Source organism: Ovis aries, chromosome 4 (genome assembly GCF_016772045.2).
Source record: "Ovis aries strain OAR_USU_Benz2616 breed Rambouillet chromosome 4, ARS-UI_Ramb_v3.0, whole genome shotgun sequence".
Taxonomy (NCBI): Eukaryota; Metazoa; Chordata; class Mammalia; order Artiodactyla; family Bovidae; genus Ovis; species Ovis aries.
The window spans coordinates 88,067,528-88,083,914 of NC_056057.1; the positions used below are offsets into that span (position 1 = coordinate 88,067,528).

General features: G+C 36.0%; 1 protein-coding gene across 4 annotated transcripts in view; it reads left to right on the forward strand.

Annotated features, from left to right (window-relative positions):
* PTPRZ1 (protein tyrosine phosphatase receptor type Z1) overlaps positions 1-16,387 on the forward strand; it is a 199,164-nt gene that overhangs the window by 153,917 nt on the left and 28,860 nt on the right. For all 4 annotated transcript variants that reach the window (XM_004008014.5, XM_042248748.1, XM_042248749.1 and 1 more), the window contains exons 13-15: positions 2,113-2,257; positions 9,930-10,021; positions 12,703-12,788. In XM_004008014.5, the coding sequence (XP_004008063.3) occupies positions 2,113-2,257; positions 9,930-10,021; positions 12,703-12,788 (323 nt within the window). The remainder of the gene's footprint in view (positions 1-2,112; positions 2,258-9,929; positions 10,022-12,702; positions 12,789-16,387) is intronic.

The window sequence follows — 16,387 nt, forward strand, 5'->3', positions numbered from 1 at the left end:
TAGTCATTGAAGACTAGTGAAATTATATAAACTCACTTTGTATGTAAGTTAATGTACATCATTAGTTCTTAAACTTTAATGTGGATCAGAATCACCCAGAGGGCTTGTTAAAACATCGATTGCTGGGTTTTACCCACAGAGTTTCTTTGTCAGTAGATTTGGGATGGTTGAAGAAGGGCCCCAAATATACATTTCTAACAGGTTTCAGGGGAAGCCGATGCCACTATTCTGGGGGACCTACTTCAAGAATGACTGAAATAGATAATAATACTAACCTTCATTTGTAATTTCTAGGTACCAGAGACTTTGCTAAGTGGATTAATTCCTTTATTAACCGCAAACTTTCTATTGTAACAATGGAAAAAAAATGGGAAGACAATTGTGTATAAAACAAAATGCTTTCCTAAATTTCATAAAGCAATACCAGCTCATTCAAACTCAGATTATTTAGGCTTCTGAATGAGTATCCAGTAGGTAGTGACCAGAGTGTAAGATTAATGTAATAGAAGGCTAAGTTTAGCCTTCTCTCATAAGAATATTAACTACAGCTCAAGGATCAATTGACTTATATATTCCCACTTTTTATACAGTTTCATTATTTCCAATCACAACTTTGAATTCTATTTTTTTCTCACAAATGCTTCTGTAATTATAAAAATACACATCTTGGAATATTTGGTTGCCACTTATAATCCTTTGATGCATTTCCTATGTGTAGATTAAATTCTTGACCCTTTCTGCATCACCTCTCTTTACAGAAGGAATCCATCGTTTTGAGTCTCAAGTTCTCCCCAGTTAAACATATTTCAGTGCTCTATTTATGAATATGTGACTGTCAAATTTATCCTCAGATATTTTCCATTAAATTGATAGTATTTTCAATTAAATTAATGCCCATTGTCTATCACTAAGAATAAGGTACTTAGTATAGGTACTTTTATACCAAATGTACCATATATGTTGGAAGCAAGGTAGACTCTGATGAGGTATTTAAACTTAGTTACTCCAGAGATCCTACAGGTGGACAGGATGACTGTTAGTTTGTAGCAGTGTCAGCTTGTTGTAGCATCCTGTTAGAGTTCTGATGTACAATCATCTTGGTTTCCCACTGCACACACCTCAAAGTAGAAGGGAGAAATTGTGACTGGTCACTGACACTCTGAAGTTCTGAAACTTTTTTTTAACAACTTAGAAAGATAGCTTTGTTTGCAGTGATTTTGAAGTTCTAGAACAAAAATGTACCTGATTTGTCACAAAAAATTTTTCTATCTTCTGAAATAACCCAAGGACAGAATTTAGACTTTTTCATAATTTACACTTGCGTATTTTAAAAAAATGTCTTAGATCTGTGCATTCCTTCAATTCACATGCAAAGGTATTTTTATTTTTGATAGAGAAAAACAGTTGGCAAGAAGGGAATTCAAAATGTCTAAATTTTAAATAGTTTGCTGGATTGAAGGGTTATCTTAATGTAAGAAGAGTTATTCTAAGAGTCTCTCTTTATGAAATTATTAATTGTTCCTAATTATTTACCTACCTGTGGGATGAAAAGTATTTCCACTACATTTTGGGAAATCAAGATTATATATGGTGATTCAGTAAGAAGCATTGTTTTTCTGGATCATTTTTATTAAAAACTGAATAGTTTTATTTTAATACTTTCTTTTCCCTTTTCACAAGCTTTTCAAGGCAATATTATGCTTCCTGGTTACCAATCTTTGTTGGATATTATAGTTCCTCAGCTCTGATAGCCTGATTTACTTTTTTCTCTTTTTCTGTGAGTTTGTTTCTTTTTGAAGTATAATTGATCTGTAACACCATGTTAGTCCTTATTGCACAACATAGTGATTCGATACTTCTGAACATTTCAAATTGATCACCACAGTAAGTTTATTACCATAAAGATATTGCATGATTATTGACTAAATTCCCCACACTATATACTTCACACCTATGACTCATTTATTTTGCAATTGCCTTACTTTTCAAGCTTTGGGTCAGAGAAATTTTAAAGGTAAGCAACAGCAAGAAGATTGCAGTTATTCGGTTGAAAAATGTTGCGCTTTTTCCTCAAGCTTAAATATCAACTTTCTCAATTTTCTCCGACTACAGAGGCCAGTAATAGTAGCCATGAGTCTCGTATTGGTCTAGCTGAGGGGCTGGAATCCGAGAAGAAGGCAGTTATACCCCTTGTGATCGTGTCGGCTCTGACTTTTATCTGTCTAGTGGTTCTTGTGGGTATTCTCATCTACTGGAGGTAAGTTGAATGTTTTGGATGTGTTTTTCATAGAGCTCAGATTTTACCTTTGTTTTACCTGAATGTTCTGCAAAACATACTCAAAATTCACTTTACTTGAGAGCTACCTCTAATTTATCCAGGTAACTCTGAGTAAGAAGAATTTGTGAATCCAAAGACATAATAATAAAAGATCTGACTATTCTTCACACTTGTGTCAAACAATTAAAGGTAAAATGGAGGAACTTTTACTTCAGTTAATATTTAATACAGTATTTTGACAGTTTTACTTTCATGTTAATCTAATGAACATTCTGATGTTACCATAGCGTCTAAGGTTCTCAATTAAATTCTTGAACTTTTTGAACTTTGAAAGTTATTATTTTGGAAAACATGGTTTTTGATATAGTGAAAAATATTTTTTTCTTTTCTTTTTTTACTTTACAATATTGTATTGGTTTTGCCATACATCAATATGAATTCGGCACGGGTGTACACGTGGTCCCCATCCTGAACCCCCCTCCCACCTCCCTCCCTGTACCATCCCTCTGGGTCATCCCAGTACACCAGCCCCAAGCATCCTGTATCCTGCATCAAACCTGGACTGGTGATCCATTTCTTATATGATATTATACATGTTTCAATGCCATTCTCCCAAATCATCCCACCCTCTCCCTCTCCGACAGAGTCCAAAAGACTGTTCTATACATCTGTGTCTTTTTTTTTTTTATAGCAGTGGATTTTGTACAAGAACAATATTAACTGCATGCTAATACAAAAAAATGATAACATGCACAAAAGTACAAATCAAGCATTAAAATAGAATACAATTTGAAGATAAAGTAAATGACTATATTAAGAGGAATGGGATTTTAAAATTCATTATTGTTTGCTTTGAGGATGAGATATAGCTTCATTCTTATCAATAACCTATTGAAACTTTTAAAAGGCAAGGAACATTGCATCTATCATAAGAGTCTGATCCTACGGCAAACAGAACACAGTACAAATTTATGCTTACTAGGGATGTAATATAAATCAGTATAAATGCTATAACCATGTCTGTTGGAAAGCAAGGACTTTATGATAATATAAGGAAACCTATCTAAACCAAGAAAGGGCATAACTTAGTACTTTATCCTTTTGTTTTAAAAGAGAGTTTTGTTCAGTTTAGCAACATCTGTCTATAAGTTTATCATCACCACTCTTTGTGTTATTCCAAAAAATCTTTTCTCAGTTTATTAAAAAATATTTAGTATGTTTATTGACTGTTTCCCATGTGCTCAGTATTGTGTGAAATACTGTGGAAGCATATAAAAAATAAATGAATGGAGAGTCACCACTGTCAAGATGTTTATGCTTATTGAAGAGAAAGAGTTTTCCGTGAAAAATGTGTAAAATATTACACAGAAGTGTATGCACGGCAGCTGAAATGTCTTAATGCTAAGAGTAGTCAGAGAAAAAAAGGAGCTTGATGGGCCAGAATGGGCAGCATAAATGAGAAATGTCGAGCTTGAGCTAGATAGGATTCACAAAAAGGAACTAAAGGAGAAGGGTGTGCCAGGCAGGGTCCCGGCAGGTAGGAAGACTGGAAAGGAGCTGTGTGTGTCTGAGACTGTGGGGTTGGATCATCTAGCTGTGTGTGGTTGTATATTGGTTGACTAAGGTAGACTGTTTCCATGAGCAGCCATATTTCACATCTGACTTCTTTTACAGAACAGAGTAGACTGCAGACTATAGAGAACAAATCATGCTTTTGTTGTCATGAATGGCTTAGGAGTCTGCTGTGTCCATAACATCATGCAAACAAAACTGCTTTCTTTAATGATTCCTGTAATCACCAATGCCTCTTTTGACAGAAGATTTCATGTTTAGCAGAGTACCGCCAGCACAGTACCTAATGCGTAAACGTTTGCTCAGCAAGAATTCATATTGCTTTTCTTCTTACTCCCCACGGGACTTGTTGGCCAGACTTCTTACCAACACTGATATCATGTTTGTTCAGATTACTGTTTTATCTCTAAGCTAATTTTCCCTGCCAAGTCAATTTTTGAAGTTAATGGGAATTGAAGTTAGACAAACATAAAATAGGGTAGGAAATGAGATCATATTCTATTCCATAGTAAATAGTGTTAGAATAAATTTCAGTTGAAGTGTTAAACAGTTTATAGTTAAAAGGTTGAAGTAATTAGAATGAGTTTTTTAATCTGTTACTTAATATTCCAAGTTTAGTTTCTACAAAATTGAAGATCAGTGCCTTATTTAATACGATTTGAGATTTCATGGTAAAGTCAAGTCTGGAGTGGTTTATATCTTTTGTTATTAGTAGGCCATTCCATCCGTACTTATGTGGATAAAAAAGATGAAATATAAGTTGGAAAATACTAATTTGACCTTCCTCCATGAAACATTTCTGTTTTCCTTACAAATAACACATATAATTTGAGTAGAGTGTTAGTTTAAAATATGAATACTCTTAGAGTTTTATGTATATATTTTATATCTAACAATCAAATGTCCTGATAAAATTTGTTACTCTTATCCATTTACAAATTTAACATAACTGTCCATCTCACAGCCATTTGAAGTTAATTCACTCCCAAATGTAACTTTTAAAATCAGTGAGATGAATACACTAGGAGTAATTTGCTAAACTACAAAATGACGATGGTAGTGCATTCTTCACGCTTTGTATGAATTATTCACATTCTAGGGTAGCTGCATTTCTGAGCATGATTTCATTCACCAATATGGAAACATTTTAGACCTTTGTGCAAACTATAGCCTGTAGAAAGGTTTAAAAATCTAATGACATACCAACAAGAGTCTTAATAGTAACATTGTCCTTATAAGTTTTTCCAGTTTATATATTAAAACACTTTTCTAACCTAATTCTTTGGGAGAAAAAAATAATCACAAATGGTATGATAAATCCTCTCTTTTGCCTAATTTACCTAACTCAAAGTGGTCTCTTATGTTTGGTATAGACCTTAAGAGAAAGCATGCCATAGCAGGAAGACAGAACAAATCAGAGGCGATAAAATCTGGGTCTCTTTTCCAGTTCTGCCCAACATTTATTATATGGCTTTGGGCAAGTCACTCACCCATCTAGGAATTAGTGTCCTCTTTTTACTGTTTGGGGGAGAGATCATCTTTTAGATTGGAGTCAGACTTTCTTCAGGGTTTCTGTGTTGAATACAGCATAACGAATATTGTTTCGTATTTGTGTAAGGATCCAAAAACTGGAATAATAATTATACATTTCTAGCTTTTAATTCCAAATACTGTGATGAAAAGGTGTAAATTAAATAATCAGATTAACATTGATTGATAGGACCTATGTCTACAAGTTTAAAACAGTCATCACTTTTTTCTTCATGGCTGAGTGATAATTAGCAGGAGACGTAGTTATCAACACTTAGCACATAGACGTGACGACACTCACTGCTGATACAGAACAGATGGACCATAGATGCCGAATTTTGTCATACATTAAATAATATGCCTTGAAATTATTTTCCAGATGTTTTAAGGTATAATTTACATGAGCCAAATCATAAGTTTCCAAGACACAAAATTATTTCCATAAGAATAGCTGCAAAAAGTTCTTTTTAAAGATGACAAAGAGGAAATTTTGGAGAGCTTTTTTTAATAGTTAGATCTGAAAAATACCAAAAATGTGTTCAAATAAACAGCACTCCATCAAAAGCAATATAGAACAGAGTTTTCCATAGGCACCCTTGTTCTGACTGGGGAGAGTGGGAAGAGAAGCAGTATAATTTTTCTCTTGGTATTAAATTTAAATTTATGGGTCATTGGTAGCTACCATCCAGAATGGAGGACTCCCAGTGCCATGCTACCTTTTATATAGAGTGTCACCTCCTAGGTAAGACTGTACCATAAAGAGTTCCTAAGCCACATACAGATGCTCTTCATCCAGAATGAATCCTGTACTATTTTAATTGTTTCCTACTTTTAAGCTTATTGGTATGATTTATAAGATTCTTTTGTTACCTGTTAATACAAGTAACATTACTACACCACTTATTTTCTAAAACCAACAAATATTTGATTACATAGCTGAAAAGAAGAGCTGGAATTTACTACAAGGAATATTAGCAACATCTTAAACCTTGGTACTGATACATCTTAATTTGCCTTTTCCCATTGTAAGAGATGTTGCCTTCTTCCCATTTTCTCAGACACATCCTCTGTCTAGGCATCTATCCATCCATCCATCCACCCATCAATCCATCCTTCTCTACCTGTATATTCTCTTCCTCTTCCTCCCAAATGTTTTGAAATTTTAAGTTAATCTCATTCGAGGCTCCAGTAGGCAAGAGAGTCTAGGATACAGCTGTATACATTATGGTTGGTGGAATTCTACTGGAAATTCTACTGGAAATCCATCTAACCATTCAACATTTAATACCTATTGCACTCCTGGCATTGTATTTAAAATTTGGTCTACATAAATCAAAAGGCATGGCCCCATCTTTAAAATATATATATAATGAGGATAAAGGCCCAAAACAAATATACTACAAAATGATTACTTTTACCACCAATTAATTAAAATATTTAAAATAAATTAAATGTCATTCTTGGATTAATTAAGCATATTTTTCAAAGCAATCTTTTTAAACAAGAATGTGGATGGACGTTTGTGTTCATTATAATAGAAACAGAAACTGGAGTGCAAGAATCTGCTTAAGAAATGAGAGGCTGTTTCACAGAGAAGATGCCGCTGAGCTGTCTTTTGAAAGGAAATATTTGCATGGCACGTTAGTGACCGAGGCATTTTGGTCAGAAGAAGAACCATGGTTAAAGCAGGGAGAAGAAATAACTGGGTTAGAGCAGGCAAGACATGTTCAGTGATCTACAACATGTTTGTTATTGGACATAAACTTCAAGGAGAAAAGTCAAAAAAGGTTTGGACCACAGATAGGTAGGGTTTAGGTATTTAAAGATTTGGATACTACAGTCTAAAAATCTGTAAGGTACAGAACTAAAGCCAATATGTCAAAGTAAAAGGGAGATAGGTTTGAGGCTCAACCTATAAGAAAAATATCAATAGTAAGAGGTGTTACATTGGAACAGGAGGGTCTCCTCTTTGGGTACCATTTGGAGATACTTACAAGGGATTGATTTTTGGGTTAGTGTAAGAAATGTGTAGTAGCTAAAGATGATTCATAGAGAAGTAAGCTCCTTGTCACAGAAGGATTCAAACTGAATCCTTTTTATATGTCAGAGATGCTGGAGGAAGGACTCTGGTATTAGCTGTAATACTGTACTAGCTCCCTAAAGGTATTAAATATTTTACAACTTTAAGATTCATTGATAAATAAAAAGCCGTATTTTAAAGGAATCAAAGAGATTTTTAATTCTGTGATCTTAAAAGATCTGATAGTGTCTGCCTATCAGTGGGGCAGAAGATACTACATCTGTGGTTGCACAGATGACCCACACTTTCCTGAAGTTTCTGCTCTAGACTGGTGTCAGTTCTGCTCAGATATGGACTTTCAATAGGAAAGAATCTTTATCTTGAGACCTGTAGCCCTCCTCTTTCCCATTTCTCATTGCTCTGCCAGGCTTTTTCCACTCTTCAGGATATGACCTTGCTTGGGTCTTTTTGCCCCACATCGTAGTTGATGGTGCATGCACTTGTCTTCCTCCTACATCACCTCTTCTCTGTTGAAGACATTAGTGTGTTCTGTCAATTATCTATACTCTCCCAGGTTTGATTATGATTATACTATCACAGCAGATAGTTTTTTGTTTTTGTTTTTTTTTTTTTTGCTGTGCACATCATTACCTTTGGATTTGTCTTTAAACTTGTGACATTAGAGTTATAAATAAACTGTATAATTCTGTACTATTGATACGTATGGCAGTGAATTCATTGAACAAATATTCCAGGGCACCTGTAACATGTGAGACATTATTATGAGGACTAACACTACTTTAAGACCAAGTGTCTTGCCTTTTGTTGGGCTCCACATGTTCTCAGTGGTAAGGAAACTGCCTGCTAGTGTTGGAGACACAGGAGATGTGGCTTCAATCCTTGGGTCAGTAAGATCCCTTGAAGAAGGAAATGGCAAACCACTCCAGTATTCTTGCCTGGAAAATTCCATGAACAGAGGAGCCTGGTGGGCCACAGGCCATAGTGCTACAAAGAGTCAGACACGACTGAGCACACACATGCATCTTTGCTTTTGGGGGACTTAAATTCTGGTGAGGGAGAACCAACTAAAATTATGAACTATGAACAAACAAATGTATAAATAAAGTATTTCAGAGAATGATAAGTGCCATAAAGCAAACAAAAAAGGGGCAGAATAGTGACTTAGCCAGAGGGGCTTATAGTTTTATTAATAGCTTAGGTGGTCAGAGAAGGACTCTCAGAGGAAGTGGCATTTGAGCCAATGTATAAATGATGGGAAAGAGGCAAGTGGCCAGAGGGAACACCAAGAACCACGACCCTGGGATAATATTGCAGGACTTCTTGGAAGGAGAAAGGTATGGCCAGTGGGTTAGAGCCTAGTGGTTGCAGAAGTAAAAAGAGATGAGACTACTGGTGGGGGTATGAAGGCGGAACCAGGTCACAGAGGGTCTAACCACCCTTGCTGAAATAATGGAATATCATTCTTATTCCAGTGGGAAACCACTGAAGAGTTTTATGCAGGGAACTGATTATTGAAAGAAAATATCACAATTGAAGTGTGTCATAAGAACAAATGTTAAAGTTCATTAGGATAAATACCTTGTTGCTTGGATTTTTCAAATGAAAAACGAGATTGGCATTTTCACTCAAACAGATCTTTCCATTTAAACTTAACCACTCCTGAGTAATGCTTCAAATAAATTAAATGACCCACATCAAAGAGTGTCATTAGCAGTTTTAATTATCTACATTTTTTAATTAACGATAGTTTGCATTAGTTTACAGCAGCAGTTGGTTCTTTGCTCTTCTCAATAGTTTGCACGAGCTCGTACCAGATGTTACTCTTATTATCTAAATGAAAATAGATTCAGGTGACCTTATAGGTCACAGTTGTGGTTGATTCCAAATATATTCATTCTCAAAACCCTCATCAAGGCTAGCATCTGTTGGAGAGAAAATCACCCCTGTTTTTGGTTACATGCTCATTATTTCTTCACTTCATTTTGTCATTACGACATTGTCACACTTGTAATATAAAGCTGTCTTTTTTCATCAAATGTTATCATAGTGGAAATTAGCTTCTACCTGGTCATTCCTTGCTGCCTTCTGCTAGCAGCTGAATAGCCTCAGAATGGCATGGTCCTTTAAATATTGAGTGAAAAATAGCTTTGGATAGACTATCTTTTCCACTCTGATCCTGTCCAAAGTGGCAGGACATCCTGGTATACAGAAACAGTAGAAGAGTAAGCCGGGTATCCTACTCCTTGGCACCACCTGCAAGTTCAAGTGTTAACCTTTGCTTATAGCATGTCTGATACCTGCTCGCTCTTCTGCATCTGGTACAGGTAAAACTGAGATAAATTTGGAGGCTGTAAAATTCTTTAATACCTGTGTTTTGTAAAAGTAGGTAATAGATTTCCACTTATGTTCTTTAATTCTGAAGATTTCTGTCATAATTTTTAAGCCTCTCAGAAGTCGTCTTCTTGTCCATTCCAGATAGTAGTATAAATTGCCTTCTTTTCTTTCCAGGAAATGTTTCCAGACTGCACATTTTTATTTAGAGGACAGTACATCCCCTCGAGTAATATCCACACCTCCAACACCTATCTTTCCAATTTCAGGTAATAGCTTAAAGTGACCCTGAGTAGCTGGTAGATGTTAAATGAAAAGCATGATGTTGGAAGGTTTGTCCTTGTTGAAGTACTTTGCAAATGCTGTAATGTAGATTAGTAAATGTTGTGTTACCTAAAATATTATGTATCAGGCATTCAGGTTTTTAACTTGTTATTTTTGAACATTCTTAACCATACAGATGATGTGACAAAATAATTTATAGTTGTTCAGATGTTGTATGTTAAAGAACATAAATATTTATAGCAATAATATATAAGTAAGGAATAATGTTGACTTTCAGTCATTTCAGTTACTTTAGTGGATATCTAAACACCAAAAGTCAGACTAAATCAATGCAGTAAGGATGGACAGGACAAAACCCACCAAAATTAGAATAAACTTTGATTTCTTTCTGATTATCTGAGTGAATGTGAGAAAAGCTTTCTTAACTACATTAGGGGAAAATAAAGAAACTATATAATGGTGAGGGTAGAAGAGAAACATGAGCACAAAGAAAGTGTGGTTGCCTGAAATATTTTAAGTAAAAATGTCAGACCGTTGGATACCTGGAAAAGCATCAACTGCTTTATCAGAACTTAACCTAATCAACAATATTCAAGAATTAACAGGAGTCACTTTAAGACTCTTACTGACTCTGGAAATCACATTGTCACTAAGGTCGCAGACACTTGTTTTGAATTAACATTTTATAACATTTCAGGATGAAAAGTGATAACAACAAAAAGTTGTCTAGAAGTGTGCGAATTAAGGAAGAAGAACAGGAGGACAGAGGATGATACAAGGACAAGGAGACCAGGGAAAGCAAAAGGAAACATTCCTCTCCGTGTCTTTGTACAAAAGTCTCTTTTTAAATTATCTGAGACGCCACATGTTACTGCTTGAGGTGCACATTCTACAGGATGTTATCTTCTGAAGTCTCATGCGATTTAAAAAACAGAAAAATAAAACAGAAGCATTTTCATTGCAATTTTCAACAGACATAGGAGTTAGACCTGTTTTGCGCTTTCACCTCTTTTATCCGCTTTGTGTCTTTAACCACCACTGTTTTATTGGCTTTTCCAGTTTATATTAAAATTCTGTCATTTCTTTTAGTACAGCACCATTTCTTATTAACATACTTAGAAGTTTTGAGACCGATTGCTCTCAGTTATCTGTTGGGTTTAGTTCCCTTCACTGTCAAACATACCTCTCCAACATACCCTGTCAGCATGGGTAAGCAAATTAACTCTAACATTATCTAGAGTCCAACACAGTTTATTATTAACAATAAATAAAATAATCCAAAATTGGGTTGTCCAGGAAATCGAGACCCCCTGTCCTGTTTCTCAGAAGAATGGTGATCAAGGGCGTTTCCTGCTTTCGTCTGCTCAGCTCTCAAGGAAGCACTCTTGAGCACCCCCAACATATGCATATGTTCATGTGAAATCAGAAAATAAAAAGATAAGCTAGTCTCACCTACTTGCAGACCAATTCGTAAAAGAAATCACTGGAAGACATGATAGCACATGAGAAGTAATCAATTTGCTCATGGAAAGAGGTTAGCTCTGCTGAGGAATATCCATGGGTTTGGCAGAGCTTAGGACTAATGATTTAGATGTGACGAGTTATTTCTGTTTTCTTATCTAATTATAAAAGCTACTTCCAGGCAAGATGCTTCTGTAGGTGTGAAGGTGGAATTACACCTTTGTCTAGTGTTTCTTAAGCTTAACTCGCTAATTCAATTTTAGTATTCAGGTACACTTATCTGAAAGAGAACAGATGGATTCTAATTTTTTTTTAAATCAACAAATTCTTGGTAACTGAAGCTTAAAAATATTAAGTGGCCTAGATGCTGAACATCTGTTGATGTAAATAACTGTTTCTAGTGAAATGTGTTTGATGTTTCCTTGTCAGAGATATCACTTGTGAAGTTGCACACTGTGAACTAGTAATATGTTTAATCTAAGAAAGCCTTTCCAGGGGGGAAAAAAAGAGAAAAAAACAGAAACAGGTAAAAAAAATTGGCCCCTTCACAATTAATTAACAGATCCAGTGACTTTGTTTACATAGCATTTTTTCAAGTTAGAATTCTTGAAATTTTACAGATTAAAAGTCCCAAAGGTTTTTGACAGTATACTTAATGAATAGTCTGCATATAAATGTTTTCTATTATTTATGGAGAAAAAGAAAAAATGTTTTCAAATGTAAACATCTGACAATTTATTGGAGAGACTCTAAACTGTACAATTGTATAAAACTGAAATTGCACTATATATTATGTTAAATCCATAATGACATTGAAAATATATTATTTCTGCATTTTTTCCTCAGAATTGACAGGCAATTCCCACTCATGTTAAAAAAAATTATCCATAAAGTGATGCAGTCCATTGGGTGTTATTTATAACTTAACATTGGAAATTAATTATTTTCTCTTTAGTATATGAAAGGAAAAGATTCCTGATCAAAATCAGAATTCTAAAATGCAGGTTATGATTAATAGTAAATGTAGGGAAAATTGATAATTGTTGTTTATTGTTTCTCTGAACACAGGTTCAGTCGAGATTATAGGACTAATTGAATTTTGAAGTTGTTTTAGAAGAAAGCTCTTTATAAATCCCCACAAATGAGAGGAACATTTATTTCTGTTGAGTTATCCTTTCCAACTTAATTTTTTTTATTCACTTAGATGATGTTGGAGCAATTCCAATAAAGCACTTTCCAAAGCATGTTGCAGACTTACATGCAAGTAGTGGGTTTACTGAAGAATTTGAGGTATGATTTTAATATGTCTCTTTTAAACAGTATGGAAAATAGTAATTTTTTGAAATTCACCAATAGGCTATTTCTTGAATTGAAACCATTTCCATTCTAGTGAAATTATTATTTCCATAATCAGTTATGTGTTTAGGATATGTGTGATAGTTATCATATAATTTAGCAAATTGGTTTTCTATTTTAAAATTCAGTTGTACTAGTGGAAAAAACAAAACCATAGTTAATTCCCATAAAATCAGAACTATAGTATTCTTTTTTTAATCTGAATTGGTGACACTGATTCCTTTTAACTTTCTAAACTATATAGATTATAATAAACTAGTAAATTTCATAATTTTCAGCCAAAGTACATACAGACTCCTACCTGTAAGGATTACACCAGTGTAAATGCAAAAACGCTTATTATACAAGGCATAATAAATATTATCCAAGGTAAAGTCCCGTCTTCTCAAGAAAATACACATTTCTAAAAAACATTGGAATTTCACAATCACTGAAAATTTTTCCAGTAGTATTCTGTAAAACACTCTTAGAGGGAAATTTACTTTAAATTTATCATGGCCCACTGAATTATCAATTAAGAAGATTTTTCAAAATAGTGTGCCCTCAGCCAACAGTTAACAGTAAAAACCACAGCATAAAGTCACCTTCGTTGAGCACTCCCTACATGTCAGTCATTGTACTAGATGCATCTACAATCAACCTTCACCCAGTTCAGGAAGTTGTTTTTATTTCTAATCATATTGATGAAAGCAACTTCAACAAAAGTTAATTAACAACTCATAAACAGCATGGGCTTCCCAGGTGGTGCTAGTAGTAAAGAACCAATCTAAGAGACGTTGTGAAGATCCTCTGGAGAAGGAAATTGCAACCCACTCCAGTATCCTTACCAGGAGAATCCCATGGATGGAGGAGCCTGGAGGGCTACAATCCATAGAGTTGCAAAGAGTTGGACACAACTGAATGGACTTAGCACCTACAAATGTGTAATCTCTATCTGCCTCACTCTTATGAGGATTCAGGATTGAAGGCATTTGGAGCTCACCTGGATAATACAGTATAACCTCCCTATCTCAAGTATCTTATCTTAATACATAGCAGGGTGGGGCTTCCCAGGTGGCTCAGTGGTAAAGAATCTGTCTGCCAAGCAGGAGATGCAGGAAGTTCAGTTCAGTCCTCAGTCGTGTCCAACTCTTTGCAACCCCGCGAACTGCAGCATGCCAGGCCTCCCTGTCCATCCCCAACTCCTGCAGTTCACTCAAACTCATGTCCATGGAGTCAGTAATGCCATCCAACCATCTCATCCTCTGTTGCCCCCTTCTCCTCCTGCCCTCAATCTTTCTCAGAATCAGGGTCTTTTCAGATGAGTTACCTCTTCATATCAGGTGGCCAAAGAATTGGAGTCTCAGCTTCAACAGCAGTTCTTCCAGTGAACAACCAGGACTGATCTCCTTTAGGACGGACTAGCTGATTCTCCTTGCAGTCCAAGGGACTCTCAAGAGTCTTCTCCAGCACCACAGTTCAAAAGCATCAATTCTTCAGCGCTCAGCTTTCTTTAGAGTCCAACTCTCACATCCATACATGACCACTGAAAAAACCATAGCCTTGACTAGACAGACCTTTGTTGACAAAGTAATGTCTCTGCTTTTTAATATGCTATCTAGGTTGGTCATAACTTTCCTCTCAAGGAGTAAGTGTCTTTTAATTTTTAATGGCTGCAGTCACCATCTGCAGTGATTTTGGAGCCCCCCAAAATAAAGTCAACCACTGTTTCCCCATCTTTTGCCATTAAATGATGGGAGCAGATGCCATGATCTTAGTCTTTTGAATGTTGAGCTGTAAGCCAACTTTTTCACTGCCCTCTTTCACTTTCATCAAGAGGTTCTTTAGTTCTTCTTCACTTTCTGTCATAAGGGTGGTGTCATCTGCATATCTGAGGTGATTGATATTTCTCCTGGTAATCTTGATTCCAGCTTGTGCTTCCTCCAGCCCAGTGTTTCTCATGATGTACTCTGCATAGAAGTTAAATAAGCAGGGTGACAATATACGGCCTTGACGTACTCCTTTTCCTATTTGGAACCAGTCTGTTGTTCCATGTCCAGTTCTAACTGTTGCTTCCTGACCTGCATATAGGTTTCTCAAGAGGCAGGTCAGGTGGTCTGTATTCCCATCTCTTTCAGAATTGTCCACAGTTTATTGTGATCCACACAGTCAAAGGTTTTGGCATAGTCAATAAAGCAGAAAAAGATGTTTTTCTGGAACTCTCTTGCTTTTTCGATGATCCAGCAGATGTTGGCAATTTGATCTCTGGTTCCTCTACCTTTTCTAAAACCAGCTTGAACATCTTTAAGTTCATGGTTCACATATTGCTGAAGCCTGGCTTGGAGAATTTTGAGCATTTCTTTACTAGTGTGTGCTGCTGCTAAGTCAAATCAGTTGTGTCCGACTCTGTGTGACCCCATAGATGCAGCCTACCAGGCTCCTCTGTCCATGGGATTCTCCAGGCAAAAGTACTGGAGTGGGTTGCCATTGCCTTCTCTGTACTAGTGTGTTAGATGAGTGCAATTGTACGGTGGTTTGAACATTCTTTGGCATTGCCTTTCTTAGGGATTGGAATGAGAACTGACCTTTTCCAGTCCTGTGGCCACTGCTGAGTTTTCCAAAATTGCTGGCATATTGAGTGCAGCACTGTCACAGTATCATCTTTCAGGATTTGAAATAGCTCAGCTGGAATTCCATCACCTCCACTAGCTTTGTTTGTAGTGATGCTTTCTAAGGCCTGCTTGACTTCACATTCCAGGATGTCTGGCTCTAGGTGAATGATCACACCATTGTGATTATCTCAATCGTGAAGATCTTTTTTGTACAGTTTTTCTGTGTATTCTTGCCACCTCTTCTTAATATCTTCTGCTTCTGTTAGGTCCATACCATTTCTGTCCTTTATTGAGCCCATCTTTGCATGAAATGTTCCCTGGTATCTCTAATTTTCTTGAAGAGATCTCTAGTCTTTCCCACTCTATTGTTTTCCTCTATTTCTTTGCACTGATCACTGAGGAAGGCTTTCTTATCTCTCCTTGCTATTCTTTGGAACTCTACATTCAGATGCTTATACCTTTCCTTTTCTCCTTTGCTTTTCACTTCTCTTCTTTTCACAGCTATTTGTAAGGCCTCCTCAGACAACCATTTTGCCTTTTTGCATTTCTTTTTCTTGGGAATGGCCTTGATCCCTGTCTCCTGTACAATGTCACAAACCTCTGTCCATAGTTTATCAGGCACTCTGTCTATCAGATCTAGTCCCTTAAATCTATTTCTCACTTCCACTGTATAATCATAAGGGATTTGATTTAGGTCATACCTGAATGGTCTAGTGGTTTTCCCCACTTTATTCAATTTAAGTCTGAATTTGGCAATAAGAAGTTCATGAGCTCAGCCGCAGTCAGCTCCTGGTCTTGTTTTTGCTGACTATGTAGAGCTTCTCCATCTTTGGCTGCAAAGAATATAATCAGTCTGATTTCAGTGTTGACCATCTGGTGATGTCCATGTATAGAGTCTTCTCTTGTGTTGTTGCAAGAGGGTGTTTGCTATGACCAGTGTGT